Below are 23,300 nucleotides of genomic sequence, written 5' to 3'. Positions count from 1 at the left end.
GTTTTGTCAACATAGTTGACAGAGGTCTCCTGCAGTTTCTCGAGGAAGGTCGTTTCCAGTGAACCTCTTCTTAGGGGTTCAGGGTGGCATTCTCCCCTCTCCGCTCCCTCGGGATTTTGAGCAATGAAGCGTAAGCCCCAAACAATAGCCAAATGTGCTGTGAAGTACAGCTTAATTAATCTGGGCACACACCCAACACCCCAGCACGATGCTCTGTGAGGACCTGGCTTTAAGAATGGGGCTAATGTTTGAGTCTGCAATGCCGCTTCTCATCCTCTCGTCAAAATCTAGATGGTGGGATCTGAATGGAGAGGGAGACAGACACACACAGACTGACTCTGAGCTGGGGAGCAGATGTCGCATGCTCTCATTCGCTAAGCGTGACTCAGGCTGCCCGCCACAGACCCAGGGGATGGCTTGCCTCATGAAGACAAAGATGAGCCCTGTACAGTGTGCCTGCTTAACATGGGGAAACCGGAAGTACAGGGTCAGCTCTCCCTGCGTGCATACAAGTGATAAAGGAGCTGGCTAGAGGGGGCTGCAGGAAGGGTGGCTGATGCAGCGAGCCAGCTCACTCAACAAAAGTGGCTCAGTGAAGGTTCTCAGCCGTCACAGCCGCCAAGTCTTCACCGTTGTGAAGGAGCTGGTAAGCGTTTGAAGAGGGATGTCTGAAATCTTTCCTTCAAGACTTCTCCAGGTTCCTTTATGGGCCAAGACTGGGGAGAGGGGAGAAATGTTCCCCTCCGTGTTTTCCTGGGTGCGAGGACTGTTCCGTGCGTGGGTAGAATGTGAAAATTAGAGCGCACTGTGCTCCTGGCAGTTCCCTTTGAGCCGCACCGTTACTGAGAATTAGACTCAGAGCTGGAATGAGGGCGAGAGGAATCCTTCATTCTGAAAGAGACGTCAGAACCGACCAGAGGTCAGCATGGTCCTTGGTTCCTGCCTCTTTGGCGCATCAGAATTAGGCATCATTATAAAGATACCGCAGCAGAGTGATCGAGAAAGTGAGCGACACTTCACCTAGGGTAGGGCTTTAAGTTGTTCCAATTTCTCTTGCTTTTTTTTTATTGTGGCAAGAACACTTAATATGAGAGCTCCCCTCTTAACAAAATGTTGAGTGTACGATACAGTATCGTTATCTGGGCACCGTGTTGACCAGAAGATCTCTAGAACTTACTCATCTGGCACAACCGAAACTTTATACCTATTGGATAGCAACTCCCCAGTTCCTTCTCCCCTCAGCCCCTGGCCACCACCATTCTACTCTCTGCTCTTAAGAATTTGACTATTTTAGGGGCCATCCCGGTGGCACAGCAGTTAAGTTCGCATGTTCTGCTTCTCGGTGGCCCAGCGTTTGACGGTTCAGATCCCGGGTGCGGACATAGCACTGCTTGGCACGCCATGTTGTGGTAGGCGTCCCACGTGTAAAAAGTAGAGGAAGACGGGCACGGATGTTAGCTCAGGGCCAGTCTTCCTCAGCAAAAAAGAGGAGGACTGGCAGTAGTTAGCTCAGGGCTAATCTTCCTCAAAAAAAAAAAAATTATTTTACTATTTTAGATTACTATTTTAGATTACTATTTTATATTACTATTTATTATAGTATTATATTTATATTACTATTTTAGATTACTCACATAAGTGGAATCATGCAGCCTGCTCTCCCATGTTCATTACAGCCATGTTTACAATAGCCAAGTTATGGAAACACCCTACCGATCACTGATGGATGAATGGATCAAGAACATATGGTATATGCATACCATGGGTTATTATTCAGCCTAAAAGAGAAGGAAATCCTGCCACATGCGACACATGGAGGAAGCTTGAGGACATTATGACAAGTGAAATAAGTCAGACACAGAAGGACAAATACAGCACGATTCATCCACTTTGTTCTTCTTCACTGGATAGGCCAGTGGGCTGGTGCTAATTTGCATGGCTTCCGAGAAGCCTGTGTTGAAAAATCTACTTGGATGAAGCAAAGCTTTAAAATCAGGCCCATTCTCTGTAAGAGGGGGCTTGAGGTTGCTCCCCTGGATTCGTGAATCCAAGATGGTTAATTCAGAGCCAACGTAATGCAGACAAAAATAGCCTTTATGTGCCGGGTTTCCTGTTTTCCTTGGAAACCACTTGCTGAAAACGGCTACCCCCTCCCCATCCATCCCTTCCTCCTGCGTCCCCACCCTGCCCCCCACCCCAACAGTTCATGTGTAATGACCCGAGACATTACCCCCAAGCGTTTCCAGTCAATTGGCTTTTGTAGAGAGTGAATGAATAGGACTTCTCTCTGGCCTTCTCCATCCTGAAAAGGGTCTGCCCCAGCCCATTGGAATGTGCTGCGTGAACCAGGAATTAAGTTCTTCTTTTTCTCTCCGTCTCATTCCTTCCCTCATTCTTTCCAAGATCAGACACAACATGGTGGCCTTGCCTCAATGGGGACTTTATGTTCTTTCTGGTTTATTTCTGATCCTCTTACGGACCCATCTTCTCCTTCGTTTAGAGGATTTGAATACACTTGGAGATATTCGCCGAAGCTGCTTTGTTTTTTATTTCTTTCCACTTCATCGTTTTTGCATGATCTCCATGTAGGCATGCCCCGTTAACCTCTTAATGAGAAACCTGAGCCTCCTTGATCATCTGGGTGTGGGGGGAAGTGTTGGCGGAGATTGGAGATTGCACCAGGCTGTTCTAATATTTCGTGGAGTCGGGGAGACAGAGTTGGGGTGGCCCTCCCATGGGGTTGCTTGAGCCCGGAAGAGATGTAGCTTTGTTTTAAAATAAGTAGCAGTAGGGGGAGTAGGTTGAACTTTGCCTACGGCTCATGTGTGTTTTCTCCTTTCTTCCCCCAGGACCCACACCCAAGTCCGCTGATCACCCTGGAGACGCAGGTGAGTACCTTGCCTGCTCTTTGTCACTTATTTCTGCACTGATGTTGCCGCACCAGCTCTCCTGGAGGCGTCTGTGTATCCTCTTGGCTCCGTGGCTCAGACAGTCTGGACAGGCACGTAGCCGTCCTCCTGCCCCAGTAAAGAGAGAAGACAGCCTGGATGGATCCCATCCAGAGCTCCACAGCTAATAGTTTTCGAGTGTCAGAGACAGACAAACCGATCTGAACGTTTCGAGGCTCATCAGCAGCTCCCCAGTGGTTTCTGGAGCTCGCTGCCCAGGACCACCCGCCTCTCTCACTCTTCACCCTCCTCCGTGGCTCCTTGCTCTCTCACTGGCTCCTCAGCCTCGGACTTCCCAAGGGGAATGAGGAACAAACCCACCCTACTCCTCTTTCCTTGATCGGGAAGGCCAGACCCTGTGGGGAAAGTGGGTTCTCAGGTTTTCTTTGTGCCCTTCTGTCCTCTCATTTCTCCCGCACACACATTTCGTTACATTGGCTTCAGGGATGACGAGACAGCAGAGCTGGCAGGAAAGAGCAGTGGGTGTGACTTTGAGGAGGATGAGGACCCGGTTTCCTCTGCCTCTTTGGCCATCCTCTGGTCTGGTTTTTCCCACATGTCCGCCATTGACATAGCACCTTAGCCACGCTCGGCATATGTGAATTGCGCCCGTTCTAAGTCACCTAAAAATACATTTCTCCTTAAGTTAACTTTACCTTCAAAAGCAGACTTATCCTAAGCTAATGGTTCCCAGTCAGGGGCATCTTTGACCTCCCGTGCCTGGAGGACGTTTGGCAGTGTCAGAAGAGATTTTTGGTTATCTTACCTCGGGGGTGGGTTACCACTGACATCCAGTGGCTGGAGACCAGGGATGCTGCTAAACATCCTCCAATGCACAGGTCAGCTCCCCCCAGGAGAGAATTATCCAGCCTCCAATGTCAATAGTATTGAGGTCGAGAGATGATGTGGCAAGCAATAATACTGGTAAAATCTCAAGTTGGACAGACTAGTTATATATTTTTGCAAAACATTAAAGTAAATATTAAACTAATAAAATTAAGTGAAAAGACTCCTTTGGGTGCCCTTGAAAATCATCTAAACGTACTCTTGGAGGAATGTGTGCCATACTTTGAGAAGCGTGTCCCTCCCCAGGATGCCCAATGGATTATGAAAATTCCCAGGGTGTGTTTGTAGATGATGGCCCTTCTCTTTATCCATCTTTCCCCAGAAGGAAAACTTATTAGACTTAGGAAAACCCCTGGGCAAATAGGCTGTGTGCAGAGTTCTGGAAGCCAGCTCTTATCTCCTGGCGGGGTGGAGTGGCTGCACCCTGGATGCTTCTGTCATTGATGCTCCTGTATCCTTTACTGTGGACACCACCCAGTCAGCCCGTCATAACCTCCATGAGAAAGACCTGTCACATGCTGATGGGTTAGCCAGCACGTTGTGAGTGTCACAGCTCACCCCTGTACAGTGACCTCTCTTAGAGTCACATCTATTAGCCCGAGGGACGTGGGCTTCCATCCGCAGCCAGCCCGTGGCACAAGGCGGACTTTCTGCATTTGTGCCGTGCCACTGGGGAGATGACTCAGTTTGTCTTCAGACAGCCCTCTCTCTGTCTCATCTGGTTCTCTGTCTTTGGGGAGCCATAGGATGTTGTTGCCTTTCCCTGAGTTCTGATTTCCTGTGTTAAGAAGACATTAGAACCCAACCAAAGCGCAAATGTTTTGGTTTTTTTTTTTTTTTGTAACTGTTGGCACAAGCCCGTGGCCAGATTCTGCTTTGTGCTGGGCCTCAGCCCATCATGCGACTCATCGCGGGATCTGATTCAGCTGCCTACAGGCAGGTCAGACCAGAGGGCCACGGAAGGGTTTTCTGGCAGAAAGTGGTACCCCAAATATTACCCATATGGCACAAATGAGACGGCAGATGTGGCTGAGCTTGGGAGAGCTAACCATGCAGAGGTAAGTGGCAGCTGTGCTCTGAGCCCTCAGTCAGGTCCCACTTCCTCCCCGCTGGTGCGCTTTGCTGCTAAGAAAGGCATTGTCTGCCCCCTCCTGGAGTGCAGGTGCCACAGGTGGGCCTGCCTTTTAGATTCCACGGCGAGCCTTGTCCCTACATCGCACATTCGTGGATTGGCTTGCCCAGGGCCCAGCCTGCACAGGAGCACTGGGCCACCCAGGGCCCCTTCACTCCGTGCAGCCCCTCTCTCCCTGGTATTTGTTGCATCCGTCCTCACCCAGTGCTCGTGTGCAGCTGTTCTGAGTTGGGGGAGACGGATCGATTGGCTGCTGAGGCCTCCTCTAACGTGCCTTGCCATTAGCACGGCAGAGCTGTGCATCTGTTGGCATCAGCGGGACTCTCTCTGCTTAACGGCCAGATTAATAGAATGAGGAAGCCAAGTGAGGTTTAAGTCCCTCGTGTCAGCTTTCCCCTCAGCAGGCTGTCCCTGGGGGGCACCGAAGAAGCCCTGACTTGCAGTGGGAAATGCTTCCCTAGTCTCCACATGGTGGTTACCCGGGAAAAAAGTGACCTAGAAATGAAAAAAAATTTCTGAAAGAAGTTTGAATTTGGTTGGCTGCATTAGCGTGATCACCACTCTCATTTACCATTTGCCAAGAAGTGGCTTCTCCTATTGAATCCTCAAATGCCGTCATTACATGGGTGTTCTTATGATACCCAATTTCCAGATGACAAATCTAAGGGTCAGAGAGATCAAGTAACTTGTCCAGGGTTACACAGGAAGCACGTAGCATCCGTGAGTGTCAGACTCAGGGCCCTATGACATCGGCATCTATCTTCTCAACCTCTATTCTGTTTTTTTCCGAACTAAATGTTGCCTTGACCAGTGGAAAGGTTTGCTAGTGCTCAGGCAAAGCTGGAGCCAAGGGCTGGAAGTATGCAACCCAAGGTCAATATGATGTAGGTGGATAGACAGACAGATAGACAGATAGATAATGCTTTGAACAGGCATCCACAGATGTACTTAGATAAATAGGTGGAGAGAGAGAGATGATGAGTGGGTGAATATATCGATTAATAGATACAGTGCTTGGCACAGTGAGTAACGCTTTGACAGATGCGTTGCTACGACACGTGTGGGTAAAATAGTGTAAGCAATGGATCCAATAGAAAATTTATTTTTAAACAATAAAAGTGAAACATTTCCTCGCGCATCAATAGTGTTTTGATAAATTCGAGGACTCATTATTCGATTCTCTCTTTCTCATTGATCCCCAAGATGGTTTATCATTTCTGAACCTGCTCCAATTGGCAAGGCCTCTTGTCGTTTAATTTTAGCTTCTCTGCCTCCCTTCTCCCTCCCCCGACCAACAGCTTTACTGTCAATGAGTTAATGGCCTCTACTCAAAACATCAAAATGCAGCGATACCCTGGGAGTTGTAATAAAGGAACTCTTCACTGGAGTCAGGATTTGCCAGTCTGGGTATTTGTGAAGAGGGTAGCAAGCCTCTCAGGACCAGAGTCATCAGGAGGAAAACTGACTGCTCAGCTTTCAACAACCAGCCAACAACTTGAATTCCTTTGATCCACTCACTAGGGGTATAACGGGGGGGAGTTACATTCACATTTGACGGTGAAGCTGGGGCCGTGAGGATTGTGGACAAAAGCTCATAAAGAAGATGAGTAGCCAGTGGAAGGAAGTGGATGCTTTAGAAATTATACCTATGCAAATCCACTCATCTGTTTGCTTACTCCATAAATAGTTTTGGGGCCAAGAGGAGGCCAGGCCTTGTTCTAGATGCTAAAGATACAGCAGTGACCCAGACAGTCTGGAGGTTCCTTGCCCATGGAGCCAACATTCGGGTTGGGGGCGTCAGACAGTGACTTTGCACGCCATTAAATGCGCCCATAACTTCAGGTGGTAATAAGTGAACAGACATAAGGCAGGCACGTTTGCAAGCGAGAGTGCCTGAGTACGGTGGGCAGGCTGTCTCTCGAGGTGTTTCAAGCTCAGAAGGTGAGATTTGAGCTGAGAGCTTATGATTGAGAAAGAGTTAAGTAGGCAAGGAGACCGCGGTAATAGTGTTCTGCATTTTTTGCATATTATATCTGGGTTCCTATAAAAATCATGCCAGTTTTCCTTAGAATCAGTTAAAGTGTTGGCTCCTTCACGCTTCTTCAGTGCCTTTGTGTCATTAGAAAGTCAAGATGAATCAGGAATTACCTTATCATGCAGGTGTGAAGGAAGAGAAGAAAAGGGGCTTAAATTTGGGACCATCCAGTCAAACTAAGGTCCGTTTCCCTCCAAGAAAGAATTATCCAGCCCCAAACGTCAGTAGAGCCTAGGGTGAGAAACCCTGCGTAAGCCCACTGGCCCTATGGACAACTTATTCTACCAAGACAGTCTCAGCCACATAGTTGTGACCATGTAGAAACGTGTAATTTGTTCCTTCCTTAGTGTTCTCCTGTTTGTGTTCAAACATCACCCTCTCTGGTTAATCTTACCCCGCCCCCAAGCTCTGGCCATGGCATGTCCATCCCCCACAGTCTGTAGGTCTGTGCTGTCACTCGCTGACTCTGCACCCAGGGATGACTCATGATGCGTGTGAGCATGCACACGGTGTATGTCAAAGGGAAAACACCTCTCAGAGATGGTTTCCTGAGAGATTTGTGGCTCAACAGTGCAGAGAATGTGCAGCGTTAAAAAAAAAAAACAATGAAAAGCCCAGATACTTGGCTGGGGTTCAGAGAGGGGCCGGCCAAAGGCTTCTGGACCAGTGGAGCAGGCCTTGTGAATAACTCGATTTGCAGGCCTTGTTCCTCTTTCACAGGCAGACCGCAGCCTCCTCCGTGCACACTTCTTTCTCCTGAAGCTCTTCCCTCACTCTCAGGATTAAAGCAATTGCTGTCTCCTCGCCTCTCTTCCAGCTCTGGGCTTCAATTAACCTTTTGCTCCGTAGACAGCGGTTTGGGGAGTAATCAGGGAGCTTCTGAATGGCTCTTACCTGAGTCTCCAGTCCATTAATTCTTATGGTGCCCAGCATCTGTTGAGAGGATGGGGAGACCAAATTGCTTCTCAGCCCATCTGCTTCCCTCCCGCCGGCCTCCTTGGGGGAGCAGAACCTCTCTGGAGCAGACAAGGCTGGTTTTGGGACAGGCCAGATCCCTCTGCCATGATCTTTTCCCCTGGCTCTGATTTGCTGGGTCTTTAATTAGCCCTGGTGGTGGGTGGGGCAGGCAGGTGACCGGCTGGAGCACTGCCTGGCAAAGACTTGGCTCACCGGGCAGGGAGGCTGGACCCGGGCAGTGGAAACGTTCTCAGGGAGGATTTGTGGTCCTTTGGCCACGGGTGTCTTTTCTAGTCCGTGTGAGTCAGGAAGAGCGATGTGATGCAACATTCCACAAATAGCCAGCAAGTTCCCCAAAGTGGAACCACACGCACCATTTCGAAAAATAGACCGTGTTGCGATCACCATTCCTCTCTTCTTGGTGGGAGCCGGCTTCTCCCGAGACATTGAAGGTTTGAGTTGAGCCCTTGAGTGAGAACACTTCAAATTATTGCTCTGTCAGTAATAACTAACATGCATTGAGCACGTGTTTCCTCTGAGCCGGGAACCATACATTGTACGGGGATTAGTAAATTGAGTGTTTTTAGCTCACGTTCATGAAGGACATATAGTATGCGCTGGGCACTCTTCCCGTGGATTCACTCATTCACATTTCACTACTGTCCCCTTTGGGAGGTATTAGCGTCATTCCCATTTTACAGAGGAGAAACTGAGGCACCAAGAGGTTAAGCTACTTGACGCAGCCAGCAAGTGGAGCAGCCAGGATTGAACCTGGCAGTCTAGCTTTCACTTATCAGGAAACATAACCCCACGAGGCAGGTACGAATCTTAGCCCCATTTTACAGATGAGCCGACGGAGGCCCGGCGAGAACACGTTTCCTTTTAAAAGTTGTACGGTCAGTGAGTGGTAGAGGCTGGATTAGAAACATGTCTCCTTCACTGATTTGTTGCTACGATATAGATATAGACAAAGATATATAGAAATTATAGCTATATTAGATATAATAGAGATTAGATATATATAGTTATAGACCTATAACTTAATTATGTATAATTTATGTATTACATTAATGTATATATACACTATACATTACATATACACATTATGTATATACTATATATTAGATGTAATTATAGTGTATATATTATACATTAGATGTAATGTGTAAATTATACATTATATGTTAGAAAAATATAATTCTATATCTAATCTATATGTAACCTGCATCTATATGTTAATCTATATCTAATGTCCATATACATTGTATTGTATATAGATGTACATGATGATGTATACAACGCAATGTGTACATATGCTAAATATAGATATAGATTAGACAGAGATTAGATATGGTATAAATATAGATTAGATAGCGATAGAGAGATGATGCAGGTGTGGGTGTAAATGCAGATGGATATGGATTAGATGAGATATAGGCATAGTTATAGCTATGGTTATAGGTGAATATGGAGCCAGACAGAGATCACTCGCTCGGCCACCCAAAGCAGGTGGGTTTGGAAACACCTGTCCATCTGGAGTGAATTCCAGGGTGAGGAACCGAGGCTCCAGGCTGTGGGAGGGTCCACCCTGCAGAGTGCGAGCACAGCAATGGCACGTTGGGGAGGAGACGCTCACATTTCCCTTCCAGCATCTTCTCGCAGAGCCCCACCCCCCATGTCAAGTCTTGAGGCAGAAGCGCGCGCTGCTGCCAGCTGAGCAACAAGGCAGTGTCGCAGGATTTACATCGAATTACAAGCTGGAGGCTCAGTGAGGAGGCACCGCTGACGTTTGGCATAAATATCAGACGTACCAAGATCTCGGAGGCTTAGTCTGTCTTCTCCACGGGGTTCGGGGGCAGGACTGTGCAAACCGGGGAGCTTAAAAAGAGCGAGTTTTGGTATTAGAATGTTCAGGCTGAGTTTGAAGGTTCTAGTTATCGAGATAATTCAGTCAAGAAAATCACCTTCACATCAAATAGCAGCGTGACGGAGGTGTATGAGGGACGTAGAAATCAATACTCGGGGCCCAGACTTGTAGAATTTAAGAACCAGAAAGGACCTCGGGGGCTGCTTCCTGTTATGTTTTTCACGTGTTCTCTCTGTGCCTAGGACCGTGCTGAGCACTCTTGATGCGTGATGTCGTGTAATCATGACAGCAGTGCCTGGGGAAGGGGCTGGTCCCCCTCCTTTGCAGGTGAAGACACCCAGGCATTGAGAGGTTAAGTGTTTGGTCCAACACCATGCGCTTCTGAGTGACAAGGGAGGAACCCCGCCCAGGCCTTCATCTCCTGCCGCGTTTGCTGTGCCTCCCACCCCCGTGGGGTTTCTCAGGGCCCACTGGGGTCTGCCTTTGTTCTTGGCACGTGAGGCAGCCCAGAGTGGTTCAACAACTTGCTCAGCATCCTCGTGGCAGACCAGGATCCCTCAGCTCCTCCTCCTCCAGGGCTAGTCCGATATGAAACGTGGTTCCTGGCAACGGGAGGGTCAGGCTCAGCGTGGAGGACCAACAGCCCCACGTCTTCTTCTCACATCCTCTTGCCGATTCCATCTTGGGTCTTAGAGAGGTCTCGGGGGAGATGAAGCATGTTGAGTGTCTTCTATCCACCCCTGCCCACCAGCAGATCCACTGTCCACCTTTCTCTGGGCCCCCAGAGGCTCACCTTGATGGATTTCATCAGCGGGGACTTCTCATTGCTTCGGCCAAGCGGAGGCACTGGCAGGAGATGGGCGGGTGGGAAGGCAGCATGATGGGGGTCATTTTCCGTAGGTTGGCTGTATCTACCTGTCAGGGCCACAGCTCCTGCTGGGCCACCCTGTCGCATAGCTACAGCTTCTCTCTCCAGGATCTGATAACATCACGCCAGGGGTGGTGACAGCTCCCCGCCTTGGCTAGCCCTGCTGCACAGCCGTCCTTTGTTGGTTTCCCTTTGCACACGTCCCTCTGTAAAGTCTCTGTGGTTAGCCCCTTAGGAGAGTGGCATCTGTTTCCTTCAGGGGACCCTGACCTGGGCAGTAGGCCTGCCTCCAGCCCCTTGCTAACACAGCACTGCCCCTGGGATTTCCCAGGGTGAGTCACTGTCGTCTCGTGTCCTGTTTTGATAAAGTAGGGGGTCTTCAAACTGAGGAGAGGTCCCCAAATGGATGCGAGGTGAAGCTCCTGACACTGAATACCCAATTGTGGGTGTATAAGCATTTTTCTGGGCAGAGAATCATAGCTCTCATTCTGTTGTGGCAACCTCTCCCCAAAACCAAGCCAAGACACAGATATTCTAAACACCACTGTGCTAAATAAAGCGTCAGGGAGCCCACGTAAGTGAGAAGAGATGCCCCAGGCAGAGGACGGGAGGCTCTGAGTCTTCTCTCTCACTCGCACCCTTTCTGGCTGTCACGGCTTCAAGGCAGTGCAGGGCTCTTTACCTGGGGACGGACCGAGGGCTGTGATGAGAAGGGGCACAGGGCAGGCCGTCGGCTCCTCCCGGCAGCCCCAGAGCAGACAGACAGACAGAGAGGAGAGATGATTTCTGCCGGCAAACAAGGCCTTCCTAAACTCTTCTTTTCTTATTCTCTGTCACAACTCCAGGAAATATCACCATCCTAGCATTTGAATCTGATTTCTCAGAAGTGCCACCACCTCTCCTCGTGCCCCTGAGAACCACTGGGAGGGCCAGCATGTTGCCATTTCTCCAACTCAAGTGGTCCTGGCCGGGGGGCCGAGATGTCCTCTCCCAGCGGGATGGAGAGGTGGGACCGGCCCCAGTTCCAACGCCAGTGCAGCCCTCCTTGCCCAGTTTGATTGCCTTTCTGGAAAGGAACATCTTATTAATAATAATAACCCCCTTCTAATTTTCTTCTGGGAACCGTAGTTCTTATTTTTCCACTGGAAGGAAGAAGATGGGATGGAAAACTGAGGTTAGCGATGGTGCAGGTGCCAGAGGGGTGGGACCGAGGACAGCGTACAATTTTATTGTCCCAAGAAGGAAAAACCCAGCCAGCTCAGGGCTAGCAGTAGGGACCGCCAGCTGTCCAAGAGGCCTGGAGTGGCGTCTTTGCCAGATGCTCGCTGCCCCAATGATAATTGGGCATGGGTGATGGGAGGCAGGAGGTGGCTTTGTCATGGTACAGGGGTTTCCTCGTGGCTGTCTCCCGACAGCACATGGGTACTGTTGGTCCTCCAGAAGTTTTTATAGGATTTTTTTTTTTCTTTGTGGGGAAGAAGAGTGTTGGAGGAGTGTTGAAAAACTGGAGGGTAAATCCACATGGAGCCTCTAGATGTCACCTTTGGCCGAGGTCACCAGGGTCCCCTGTTCATAAAAGTCCCCACATGGCCTCCTTTATTCAAGCACCTCCCCCAACAGGCCCCTGGGGCATAGTGTTTGTGGCACCCCCTGGACAGACAAACATCTGAGTCCCCTTAGGGTCTCAGCTGCAGCGTGGACAAGAGCAGCCCGGACCTTGCCACCCCAGGCGGCAACTTGCGAGGCAGGAAAGGTCTTGTGGCCTTTGCAGCAGACCACCTGGCTTCCTTGCCCTGAGACCTTCCCCATGCCAGTTCATCTCTCCATGCCTCCATTTCTTTACAACACGTGAGGGTACCCGCAGGACCTGCCTCCCAGGTTTTGGGATGATCAAATGTGTTAATATGCATTAAGCAACAGAACAGTGCCTGGCATGTCATAAGCATTTAGTGTTACTCTTAGAGCCCTGAGTTCGAATCCTGGCCTCTTCACTCACTGAATGCATCCCCTTCCAGAAGATTCTCAGCCACCCCGGCTTCAGTTTCCCCACTAGTTAAAGCACCCACAGCAACACCTACCTCCTTAGGGCCTTTTAGAGGAAGAACTGAGGGCACCCCATTGTCACTTGTAAACACCAGTCCCCCCTCTTTCTCTCGTGTTGGGAGCAGGCCTGGGGAGCAAAGCTCTTGCAGCTCGCTACGTTGTCTCCCCAGCCTGTGCGCTGGCCAGGATGAGGACATTGGTACTAGCTCTGCAGGAGTTTGTTCTGGAACATTCTTCCTTCTCTGTTTGGTTGGCTGGTTCCCTCTTTGCAGAGAGGGGAGTAGCGTTAGTTAAAATACCAGGATGGTTTTGGCGGCTGAGCCAGGCGCTGAGTCCTGTGTGCGGGCTGGGACATTCGCCTGTGTCGTTACCACGGTGAAGCCCAGCCAAGCACTCAGCAGAAAGGCAGAGTCAAGGACAGTTCTAGAAGAAAGACATCAGCTGCTGGCCTCTGGGCCTCACCTCTCCCACAGGCCTCGGAAGCTCGGGTCTGGCCGGGGGTGTGTTCAGACATGGCCAGCCAGTGGAACCTTGATCGAGAGTGTCCTTCAGCTTCCTTAGGCAGCTGGCTGCCAAGACCCATCTCAGGAGCCCCCAGGCAGTGGGGCGACAAGCTCTCGTGAACCGTGTTCTGCCTCCAGCCTGATGTCACCGAAGGCTCCCTTCCCCAGGACAACCTCGTTCGGCCTGCTGATCCGCTGACCACGGTTGCTCAGCCCGGTCCTCCTGACATTTGGGACTGGGTCATTCTTCACTGTGGAGGCTGCCCTGTGCACCGTAGGAGGTTTAGCAGCACCCCTGGCCTCTACTGACTAGATGCCAGGAGCACCCACGTCCCTCCTGTTGTGACAACCAAATATGTCTCCAGACATTGCCAAGTGTGCCCTAGGGGCCAAACCGCCCGTGGCTGAGAGCCACGGGCCTAACCAAGTGTGGCTTGCAAGGACCGTGTAATGAAAGCGTACTGGGGAGGCTGCGTTGAGGTCTGCTGGCTGGACGCCTCCCTGTAAATGTCACTGGGTTTTAAGTCTTTGCTCTCAAGTGACGCCATGTGGGCCGGGGTTGTGAACAGATTAGCGCAGGCCGAGCCTTGCCGCGTGGGTGAGACAGATACAAAGAAAGCTCTGAGGTTCCTCTTCCCATTTTAAAACAGCACACCCTGAGGCACAGAGAGGGGAGGGGCCCCTTGAGCTCCTGGGGGACGGAGACCCTGGGGCCATCTGTGAACCATGGCTGAGTCGCTTTTAGGTGGCAGGCTCCTTGCCGGGTGGCCAGAGGGCTGTCCCAGGCGTGGCCTGGAGCCTGGTCCTCTAGAAGCCGCCGGCGTGGGGCTGGCAGATTGGCTGTGGTTTGGCTCTCTCAGGAGGGTGTGGGCTGGCCCGACACCCGGAAATAGTCTGTGGCTTTGGGGCTGACGCTGTACCGTGTTCAGCTCGGCTCGTATTTATTCCCTGGTTCCTGGACTCCCTGACCTGCGTTCACACAGGCTGGTCTTCACCCTGCGGCTCGTGAAAGGGTCCTGTGTGCAGAGCATCAGCCCAGAACAAGCGGCCGCTGTGTGCTCTGCTGGGTGTTAGCTGTTTACATGTCTCGGTTTCTCCTTGGGCGTGCCTCCACCCTGTTCTCTGAGGGCGGCGATGGCTGGAAACCTGTTTGTTTTTGTAATTTTTATTTATTTTTTGATTTTCTTTCTGGGACATGAGATCTTTTTCTGGATTTGTTTTTCCTAGTTGCTGTTATCCGTAGTATATTGTTTTATCCTGTTATTATTATGTTATTGATTCGTTCATTCAGTGGATATTTATGGAGTGCCTGCTATGTGCCAGATTCTGTTTTAGGGGCTGGAGATACAGCAGTGAACAGGGCAGAAGTCCCCACTCTTGTGAACTCAGATTCTAGATAGATGGTAATGAGAGACGTGAGTTGATTTCATATTAGATGGTGACACGTGCTAAGGAGAAAAGTTAGGCAGGGGAGGGGTGGGCCAGGCCTGGTCAGTTGAGGAGGGGTTGCCCTTTGACTTTGGTGGGATCAGGGAGGGCCACATGGAAATGAGGCAGTTTGAGCAGAGAACTGAAGAGCATGAGTGGGCAAGCCCTGTAGGTAGCTGGAGGAACGGGGAGCAGTCAGTGCAAAGGCCCTGAGGTAGGATGTGCTTGGTATGTTCATTGCACAATAGAGGCCAGTGTGGCCAAAGCAAGAGTGAGCAAGGGAGAGAGGAGCAGAGGTGGGGCCAGATCATTAGGGTCTTGTCTAAGCTGGAAAGGACTTTGCTTTCGCTCTGTGCTGGGATGCCATCAGAGGATTTTGAGGACACGGCTTGACTTTTGAAAATGGGATCAGTGGCTGCCCTGCTGAAAATTCACTGCAGCTGGTCAAGGGCAGGAACAGGGCAATGGGTGAGAGAGGAGGCTGTTGCAACATCCAGGGCCGTGGTAGTGACTGGACCAGGGTGTCAACGCTGGAGGCCGAGAGAAGTGGTTTAATTCTGGGGCTGTTCTGAGAGGTCAGCCGACTGGACTTCCTGTGGATCGGAAGCTTATAAAGCAGTCCAAGCTCATGATAAAAAAGAAATGAAATTATATAATACAAAAAGTATCAAAGGAAAAGTCAATTCCCGTATCACTTTCCCCAGTCTTCAGAGGTAACTACTATTAACAGGTTTCCCATTTCTCCTTGCAGAGTTTTCTGTGCATATTAACATGCGATGTGTGTGTGTGGTGTGTGCATAGGCATGGATTCTGTTTCCTTGAAGTGGAATCGAATGAAACATTTGATAATAACTTGCTGTTCCTTTCTGTCTTAGACCTCATTGCACAGCAGCACGTGCCGCTCTCCCTCGTTGTGTTTCATTGCCTTCTCTTTCGTCCAGCTCTATTCTCAGCACCCAGCGTGGTGTCTGGTAGGTAGTAACTGCTCAGTAAATATTAATTGACTGAATTAAATATTCCATCATCTATTTAACTGGTTTCCTGTTGGTGGACATTCAGATTGTTTCTCTTTTTTTTTCCCCTATCTTAAACACTGTTGCCATTCTTGTACACATATGTTGTTACAGTTGCGTGTGTACATCATCCGTAGGGTGATGACTGCATTTGCGATCGCTGGCTCGGAGGGCGTGCTCAGTCTGCATGTTGACAAGCAGAGCTGAGTTGTCGTGTACGGAGGTGTCTTCGCATCGCCCATCAAAGTGACTTTCTGTTTCCCCCTTAAAAACACAGGTGATTATCAATCTGTATAATGTGTGTCAAACCAAAGGGTAAAAACAGTGTCTTGCCGTTTTGATTTGCATTTTAGAGATGAGTGGGTTGAAGCCTTTTTAAGGGGTGGTATGTGTGGATGAGTTCCTTGGCTCCGTTCTGGGTGCCGGATGGCAGCGCCCCCACACTCCGCCTCCCTAGAGATGTGCTGGGTGTTTACTGTCTGCCAGCCACTGTGCTACGTACTTGACCTGTGTTCACTCGCTTTGTGCTCCGGTGAGCCCTGTGAAGGAGGCCTGGTGAGTATCCTCACGTTCAGATCATGAAACTGAGGCTGGGAGAGGAGCGAGTTAAGTCACTCACCCAAGGGCAGATGTCACGTGGTGAGTGAGTGGGGAGCTGGTATTGGGACGGAAACAGAACTCTTAGCCACCGTGCCACACAGATTGGTGAATTTGGTGACTCTCCTTTAAGGCTCAACGACTCATATTTTGAAAACGAAAAGCCAGAGCGTTCCCTGGCTTTGGGGAGCGAGTGGCCTGGACCCAGGCACGCGGCTGCACCCAGGCTTGGCGCCCCAGCCTGTGGTGTGAGCGCTGGAGGCAGAGCTCTGTGCGAGGCGCCTGAAAGATGACTGAGCCACAGGCACGTTCAGTGACATGCCCAAGGCCGGTCAAGGGAGCGCTGTCACCTTTTCCACACTGAGTCACATTTCCTCCTGCCCAGGTCCCCAGCTACGCTACAGATGTGCTTCTGGGGGCCGACTGCAGAGGTGCCCATAGTCAGAACTGTAGACCGGATCAGATAGATGGAGAGAGGGATGGAAGACCATGGACGGGCAGATGGAAGGATGGAATAAAAGAAGAAAAGAAAGAAGGGAGGATAGATTAAAAGATGGATAGATAGAACATCTCAGTTCATATAAAATGCACTGACCCCTGCCTGCTTCACGTACCAGGGATCGGAAGATGAATGACCTGGTGGTCTGCGCCCGTGGAGCTCCCGTCTAGAGCAGTGTTTTAACTTTTTCTGTGTCATGGACCCCTCTGGCATCTGGTGAAAGCTATTGCCTCCTTTTCTGAATAATATTTTTAAATACAAAAAATAAATGCATAGGATTACAAAGGAAGGCAGTTGTATTGAAATACAGCTATCCAAATATCTATAAAAATAACAAATGTTTGGAGTAATAATGCATTTGCATCTTTATTAACACATTAGAGAAGTAGATTTGGCAGCAGGTCTCAGAACTACTGTAATCTTGTAGTAGTGACAAGTATAAATAATATTTGGTGACATCTGCCACTAAAGCACTGTGATATGGAAATCTCTGTAATTTCTTTTGGCACCAGGGTCTCAGGTAACACTATCTGAGGCCTCTGTAGTCTGGTGCCTACATTCGTAACTGAAGGACATGCTAAATTTCATTAGAGTTAGTGAAAACGATTATGAAAATAAATATGTACATATTCAAGACCTCCAGAATTCTCTCCATGGACCCCCGAGTCCATGGAGACCTGGACAAGGACCCCTGGGCTAGAGGGAGAGACACATCATTGCAAGATGGTGTAGACTCATGGAGTGAAAAGGTGAACAGGGTGACCTACATTCTTTAAATGCGTCATCTTGCTGTCTTTCTCTGTCCTTTCTTGTTTGTCCTGACCATTTATAGTTGAATTGTTGTAAGATAAATGGGCTTTTGATATTTCTCGTCGTGGGGTGTTATCAGGTCTATGATAATATAGAAGCACCCCAGTACAACCCAGAACAATCCTGGAAGGCTTTCTGGAGGAGCCATTGCCCCCACCATGTCCTAAAGAGTGAGTAAGAGTAGGCCAGGAGAGGCAGCAACGAGGGGACGTGGAGGCCATTACTGACAGAGAGAACAGAGATGAAATAATGGGTCCTATCAGGAAATCACAAGAAATAGGGTATTAGTGAACAGGTGAGGAGCAGAGAATGGCAAGAGGTGGGACTGATGAGGTAGACACAGGCCCATTTAACGTGGACCACATCAGGGAGCTTGAGATTCATCGGGCAGGCAATGGGGAGCCACTGGAGGTGTTTGAGCAGCAGAGTAACCAGGGTCCAAGATCCGTTTGAGAAGATCATTCTGGCTGCTGCTTGGGGAATGGATTGGAAAGGTGAGCCTGGAGGCAGGAGGTCCAGAAAAGGGACATTCAATCCAGAAAAGCTATGATGAAGGCCCAAACTGGGGCGGTGACGGTGGTGAAGGAGAGGAGGGGACAAATCTGAGAGCCATTAATATGTACAGTGGACAGAACAGGATTTTGGCAAGCGGGAGGAGGGCGCAGAAAAAACTGAGATAGGAACGCGAGAATAAAGGACGAGTTTGGAGGGAAGACGTTCCTTAAACAAGATCCTCCTTGAACACGGGAGTTCATGCACTATCTTGGGAGGTTGTCAAGGGGCAGGTGGAGCGCAGAAGATCTGAAGGAGCCTCCCACACCTGTTTCCCCAGAAGATCAAGCCGTGGGGGAGCTTCCTCGGACTTAGCAATGTGGCCTCGTGCACCCGGAGCTCGGGTGCAATTGCAGTACTCCAAGTTCAGGGCTGGCCGCTGTCTCCCAGGGATGAACAGAGGCAAAAGGTAGTAAGAATTAAACCACTTTTAAAAAGAATAAACCTACACTTTGCAGGGATTTATATGGCTTTCTGGGGCTGAATGATCATTTTTTACAGCCACGCTGGTGTTATATACGACCTTATAAAATGTCGTGCTAGCATCGAACGAGCATCGTGTTGCGGAGCATACGATTTTCTTTTGTGAGGGGTTTTTAGAGCATCGTCTCTGGCTTTGCAGGCAGGAAAGCCGCACGGCGCTTCCTTCGAGAGAGCAGGCAAGAGTCTTCTCTGGGACTGCTCGTCACTGTCAAGGTTTCCTGCCCGGAGGAGGCAGCCACTGGCAGGCAGAGGGGCTGCTCTGTCACACGTGCAAAAGCCCCCAAATTTGCAGATGTCGGCTCAGCCAGGTCAAAGGTCAGGCTGGTCCTTCCTCCGTGGAATTCAGCCTGGCTACACTCGCCCTGACCAATTTAGAAGTTGAGCTTTTCCAGCGTATGTGTGTCTCTTTGAGGGCCTGGGTTGGCCCTGGGAGAATCACACACACACACACACACACAAACACCCCAGTGGGGGATGGGGTTCCAGTGTCAACATCCTGTGATTGGATGCGCATCTCTTTTTGTCCCTTCCCCATCCCTTCCCCCGACCTTGGACACCTGCATTCAGGATTCACCATCGACCAGGAAATAAGATTTTTTTTCCCCACTGGAAAAGTGCAATCAGACGACAGGATTGGGAAGCGCTGGGGAGCTGCACTTGAGGCTTGGGTTAATTGTTTTCTGGTTAACTGGGAGTTAGGAGAAGGCTATTGTTTCAGTTCTTGCTTTTAAAATATTTCCAAAGTGTGTCAGTCCGCATTCCCGGGGTGTTAAATCCATTGTAACTGGATCTGTTTATGGTGATTCAATTACATGGGTGTCAGTTTCCTCTGTGCGTTACCTGCTGCGTGCTCCAGCCACGGCCCCCTCTGCGCCTTTCTCCATACTGTGCCCCCCACCTGGGGTCTTCCCTCCCGCTCCTCCTACAGACAGCCTCCCCAGGCCTCAGCTTCTCCACGGCAGCCTTTTCCAAAGAGATGAATGTGAACTGGCGGCGCACAAGATAATTCACGCGGTGCATAAACAAACCTTAAAGAAATTAATAGCTGTTTATATTTCTAGTTGCATTCTGTTTATGGCAAATTATACTTGTTTTTCCTCCAATTTATGGGTAGTCTTTCCTTTTTAAATTAGTTTGTTAAAAAAATCGATGAGTTGATTTAGAGGGCAGTGGTAAATAAAGAAAACTACAGATGCCACATGAATTAGGGTAAAAATGGAAAAGTTAGCAGATGAGTGAAATCTGGGACAGGTGACTGGCCTCTGTCCTCTTCTGGAATCCCACCGCAGCGGGTGGGTAGTTCATTCATTTTCTGGTCTCAGTTTCCTCCTCGTGGTGCCTGCTCCCTGTGTTGGGTAGCCGTCATTCCAAGCAGTCAGCAGCTGGTTTGTATTGCATCCACAATTAACTGATTTTTTAGCATGGGATATGTCACCGCCCCTGCTAGACTCCACGCTCCTTTGGAAAAGGTTTTTGTAGACACCATCAAACTCTACACATGCCTAGGTGGTTAGCAGGAAAAAGGCCTTTTCAGAGAAGGATTTACTCTTTTTTGCTCTAAAGTATGAGTTTAAGTGAAAGATGGGGAGAAGACTTGCATATTGCAAGTCTAAGAAAGAGGCAGGTAGTGGGGTGGCAGCCATGGCAGGCAGGTCCCACTGCAGCCACCTTTCTGCTGGGAAAGGCCCTGACTATGGAGAAAGGCTTGGCAGCCCCTGCTCCAGGTCCTCATAGACCCCTTTGAGCCCAAGATCAGCCTGTCAATCACGATGCACCAGTTGGGCGAAGACGTTTAGCAAGCGGTTGTTGACTGATGACCAGTTTGTTGTGAATGTCCAGAATCAGCATTCTAAACAGGCACTTCACACCTTAGCTCCACAGCCATGCTGTCCAATATGGTGGCCACCAGCCAAGTGGGGCTACCGAGCTTGGAAATGCGGTCAGTTCCAGCTGAGCTGTGCTCTGGGTGCAGGAAAGACGTGGTAGGAACCAGGTAATGTAACATATTGCATTGATGCTTTTTCACATTGATGACATGATGAAATGATAATATTTTTAATGTGTTGGGTTACATATAATAGATTCTTGAAATCCATCTCTCCCATTTCTTTTGACTTTTCCTAAAGACATGGCTACGAGAAAATTTCAGGTTACACAGATGGCTCTCACGATGATGGACACTGGGCTGGCGCCAAGCCGAACCTGAGAAAAGCTCGGGAAACAATTTTTCTTCTTAAATTGTGATTTTCTCGATTCTGAGCTCAGAGTCTCCTCCGAGGCAGCAGGAAGAGATTTCAGTTAGTGGATGGTTCTGGTTAGTTGAGTTCAGTTAATCAGGGTTTTGCCTCTAATTGCAGCCACTGTCACCTCTCCCCAGGTGCGTGGGCGCTCTGCTCTTAGGTGTGGCTCATGCTTTCTCCGGGTCTCCTGCCGACGAGTCAACAGCGGGGGGCTGTGGGAGGCAGACTCTGTAGGGTCAAGAGGTGAGGTGGCTGCTGGTTCCCACCAGAGGATGTGATTGTCCCGTTGGAATAATTCCGAGCAGGAACTGTGCCCGGTCCCTGAGATAGGGAGGGTTTGACCTGGCGACCTTATCCTAGGGAGCAAAGTGGGCAGGGAAGTTACATTCAGGCCGTGGGAGAGCCTCCTGGTTTTCCACAGATGATAAGGCTGCACTTCATATGAAGTTCAGCCCTTCCACCACTGTGTGGTGGGGAAAAGCGGGCGGCGTGGAGTCATCCCTTCTCGGTTTGAGTCTTGGCTGTCGTACTTATCAGCAGTTCCGTCACGGATCCTTGATAAGCCCATCAGTGAAATGGGGATGTGAGCATCTACCATTTGTGTGTGTGTCTATCTACCTACATATTCGATACACACAGATTTCTTCTTTCCAAAAGGGTGGTTTAATTCCCGCCCCCCCCCCCCAAAAACAGCAATACAACCCCAACCAAATCAAGAACATCATTTAATGAAAAACAGATGTGTCAGTTGAGCAAACCGAGTTCCTCCAGCCAAAGGCTACGTCTGGCCCTCCATGTCTGCTTTCCACTGACTAACCGAGGGTTTGGTTTTGCATGGCCAGAGGCAGACATTGGCTCATTCTGTTTTGGGGCCAAGGAGTCAGGCTGTTGGTTTATGTAATGCTAGGAGGACACGGCCTCCACCCTCGTTCGGACGCCATGTCCAAGTTTCAAGGGTTTTACCTTGGCTAGTGAAGGCTGCGGCCTGGGAGCGAGGGACGTGGCCAGCAGCCCTCAGAGGGCCTTGTGTGCTGCATGCAGCTGGAGCCACCCTGCCTCCTCCAGAGGCGACTGTTGTCTTCTTGGCTTAGAGGCGGCCTCGCCTGTGCATGGAGCCCAGGGGGTCTCGGGAGGGCGGCCCACCTGCTCTGCCCGCGGACTGGCCAGGCCCCGGTGGAGCATAAGCATGCCTTCCTGCAGGACAGCGGGCATCTGTTGGCGCTTTCCCACAGCATCCCATCCCAGCAGATCAAGGGGCAGTCTCCGAGGCTCCTCCAGTGCTCCCATGCCATCTAGTATGTGTGTCGGGATTTCACTGCTCCTTGCCCATCCCCCATCTTGGCGGGGATGTTCTCCACGGAAGGCCCAGCCTTGGGCACCTCGTGGCATCCTGGAGTCACGGCTTTGCTGAACAGCTCCGGGGGATTGAAGTGGTGTGGTTCTTTGAGCAAGGTGGGTGGTGGTGTTCTGGAATCCGGCAGCCAGCCAGCAAAATTTCATAATCCCAAGTCTGGATCAACTTGTTCCTCAGCTCCTTCTGGGGGACCAGTGGATATGGATGGAGAATTGCAAGGACCCTGGGCAGCCCAGCCCAGCTCTCAGCTGTTTGCAATTCTCTGTTTATCTGTGTGTTTTTTGTATGTTCATAAATGAACAAACAGTTCTTTTGTGAGCACATGCTTGCGTCAGTATGGTTTCTACCCTCGTGGAGTTCACAACCGGGTTTGTGTGTGTCCTTGTGTGTGTGTCCATAAGAGTGTTTGCATATGTGTGTGTGTGTGTGTGTGTAGATCGGTCACTGACGCAGTGACCATTTATGGAGCACTCCCTCCGTGTCAGGCTCTGGGGCTGAGAATACTGTTCCCATGCGATCCTCACCACCACATAGGTCCATTCAACACATAGTGATGGAACACCTACTATGTGCTCGATGCTGTAGTAAGTGTTCAACATCGAGAAGTAGGACCTTTTAGAACTTACCTTATTATTAACCTCATTTCACAAATGAGGAAACGCGAGCTGAGCAGGCAGGCGCCTTAGCTGGGGGTAGACATCCAGTAGGTCCCAAGCTGGGACTCATAGCTTGCGCCCCTAACCATGAAGGTCGACTGCGTCTTTTGCATCCATGGGTAGATTCCTCAGTGGATGTGTCTAAAAACTCATCTGTGTCCATGTTTGTACAAGTATCGGACCCAAAGCCAGGGGTTGCTGGTTTTGCGAACATACTTTACCCCTCTGGCTACAATATCTATTTCCATGAGACTTTGTTTCTTATCAGTAAAGTGTTTGATGATGTCTGTCTACCAGACTAGAGGAACATGAGCAGGGGGAGGGTATGGGGCAATGAGATAACGTTCAAGAAAGGCCATTGTGGACTGAAGAGAATCATATGGATGAAGGAAGAAAAAAATACATTGATAGAAAGAGTAACTATTGGGGGAAGAAAGTTAACTTTTATCGATTCTCTGTTATGTTTTCC

At 49.8% G+C, this 23,300-nt stretch overlaps 1 protein-coding gene across 1 annotated transcript in view; it reads left to right on the top strand.

The window, feature by feature from the left end:
* XYLT1 (xylosyltransferase 1) overlaps positions 1 to 23,300 on the top strand; it is a 303,508-nt gene that overhangs the window by 92,585 nt on the left and 187,623 nt on the right. The window contains exon 2 of the mRNA XM_023616263.2: positions 2,850 to 2,888. Coding sequence (XP_023472031.1) covers positions 2,850 to 2,888 — 39 coding nt within the window. The remainder of the gene's footprint in view (positions 1 to 2,849; positions 2,889 to 23,300) is intronic.

This window comes from Equus caballus, chromosome 13 (assembly GCF_041296265.1).
Source record: "Equus caballus isolate H_3958 breed thoroughbred chromosome 13, TB-T2T, whole genome shotgun sequence".
NCBI classification, from domain to species: domain Eukaryota; kingdom Metazoa; phylum Chordata; class Mammalia; order Perissodactyla; family Equidae; genus Equus; species Equus caballus.
The sequence above is the reverse complement of the archived record's forward strand: the minus strand, read 5'-3'. Positions and strand labels throughout refer to the sequence as shown.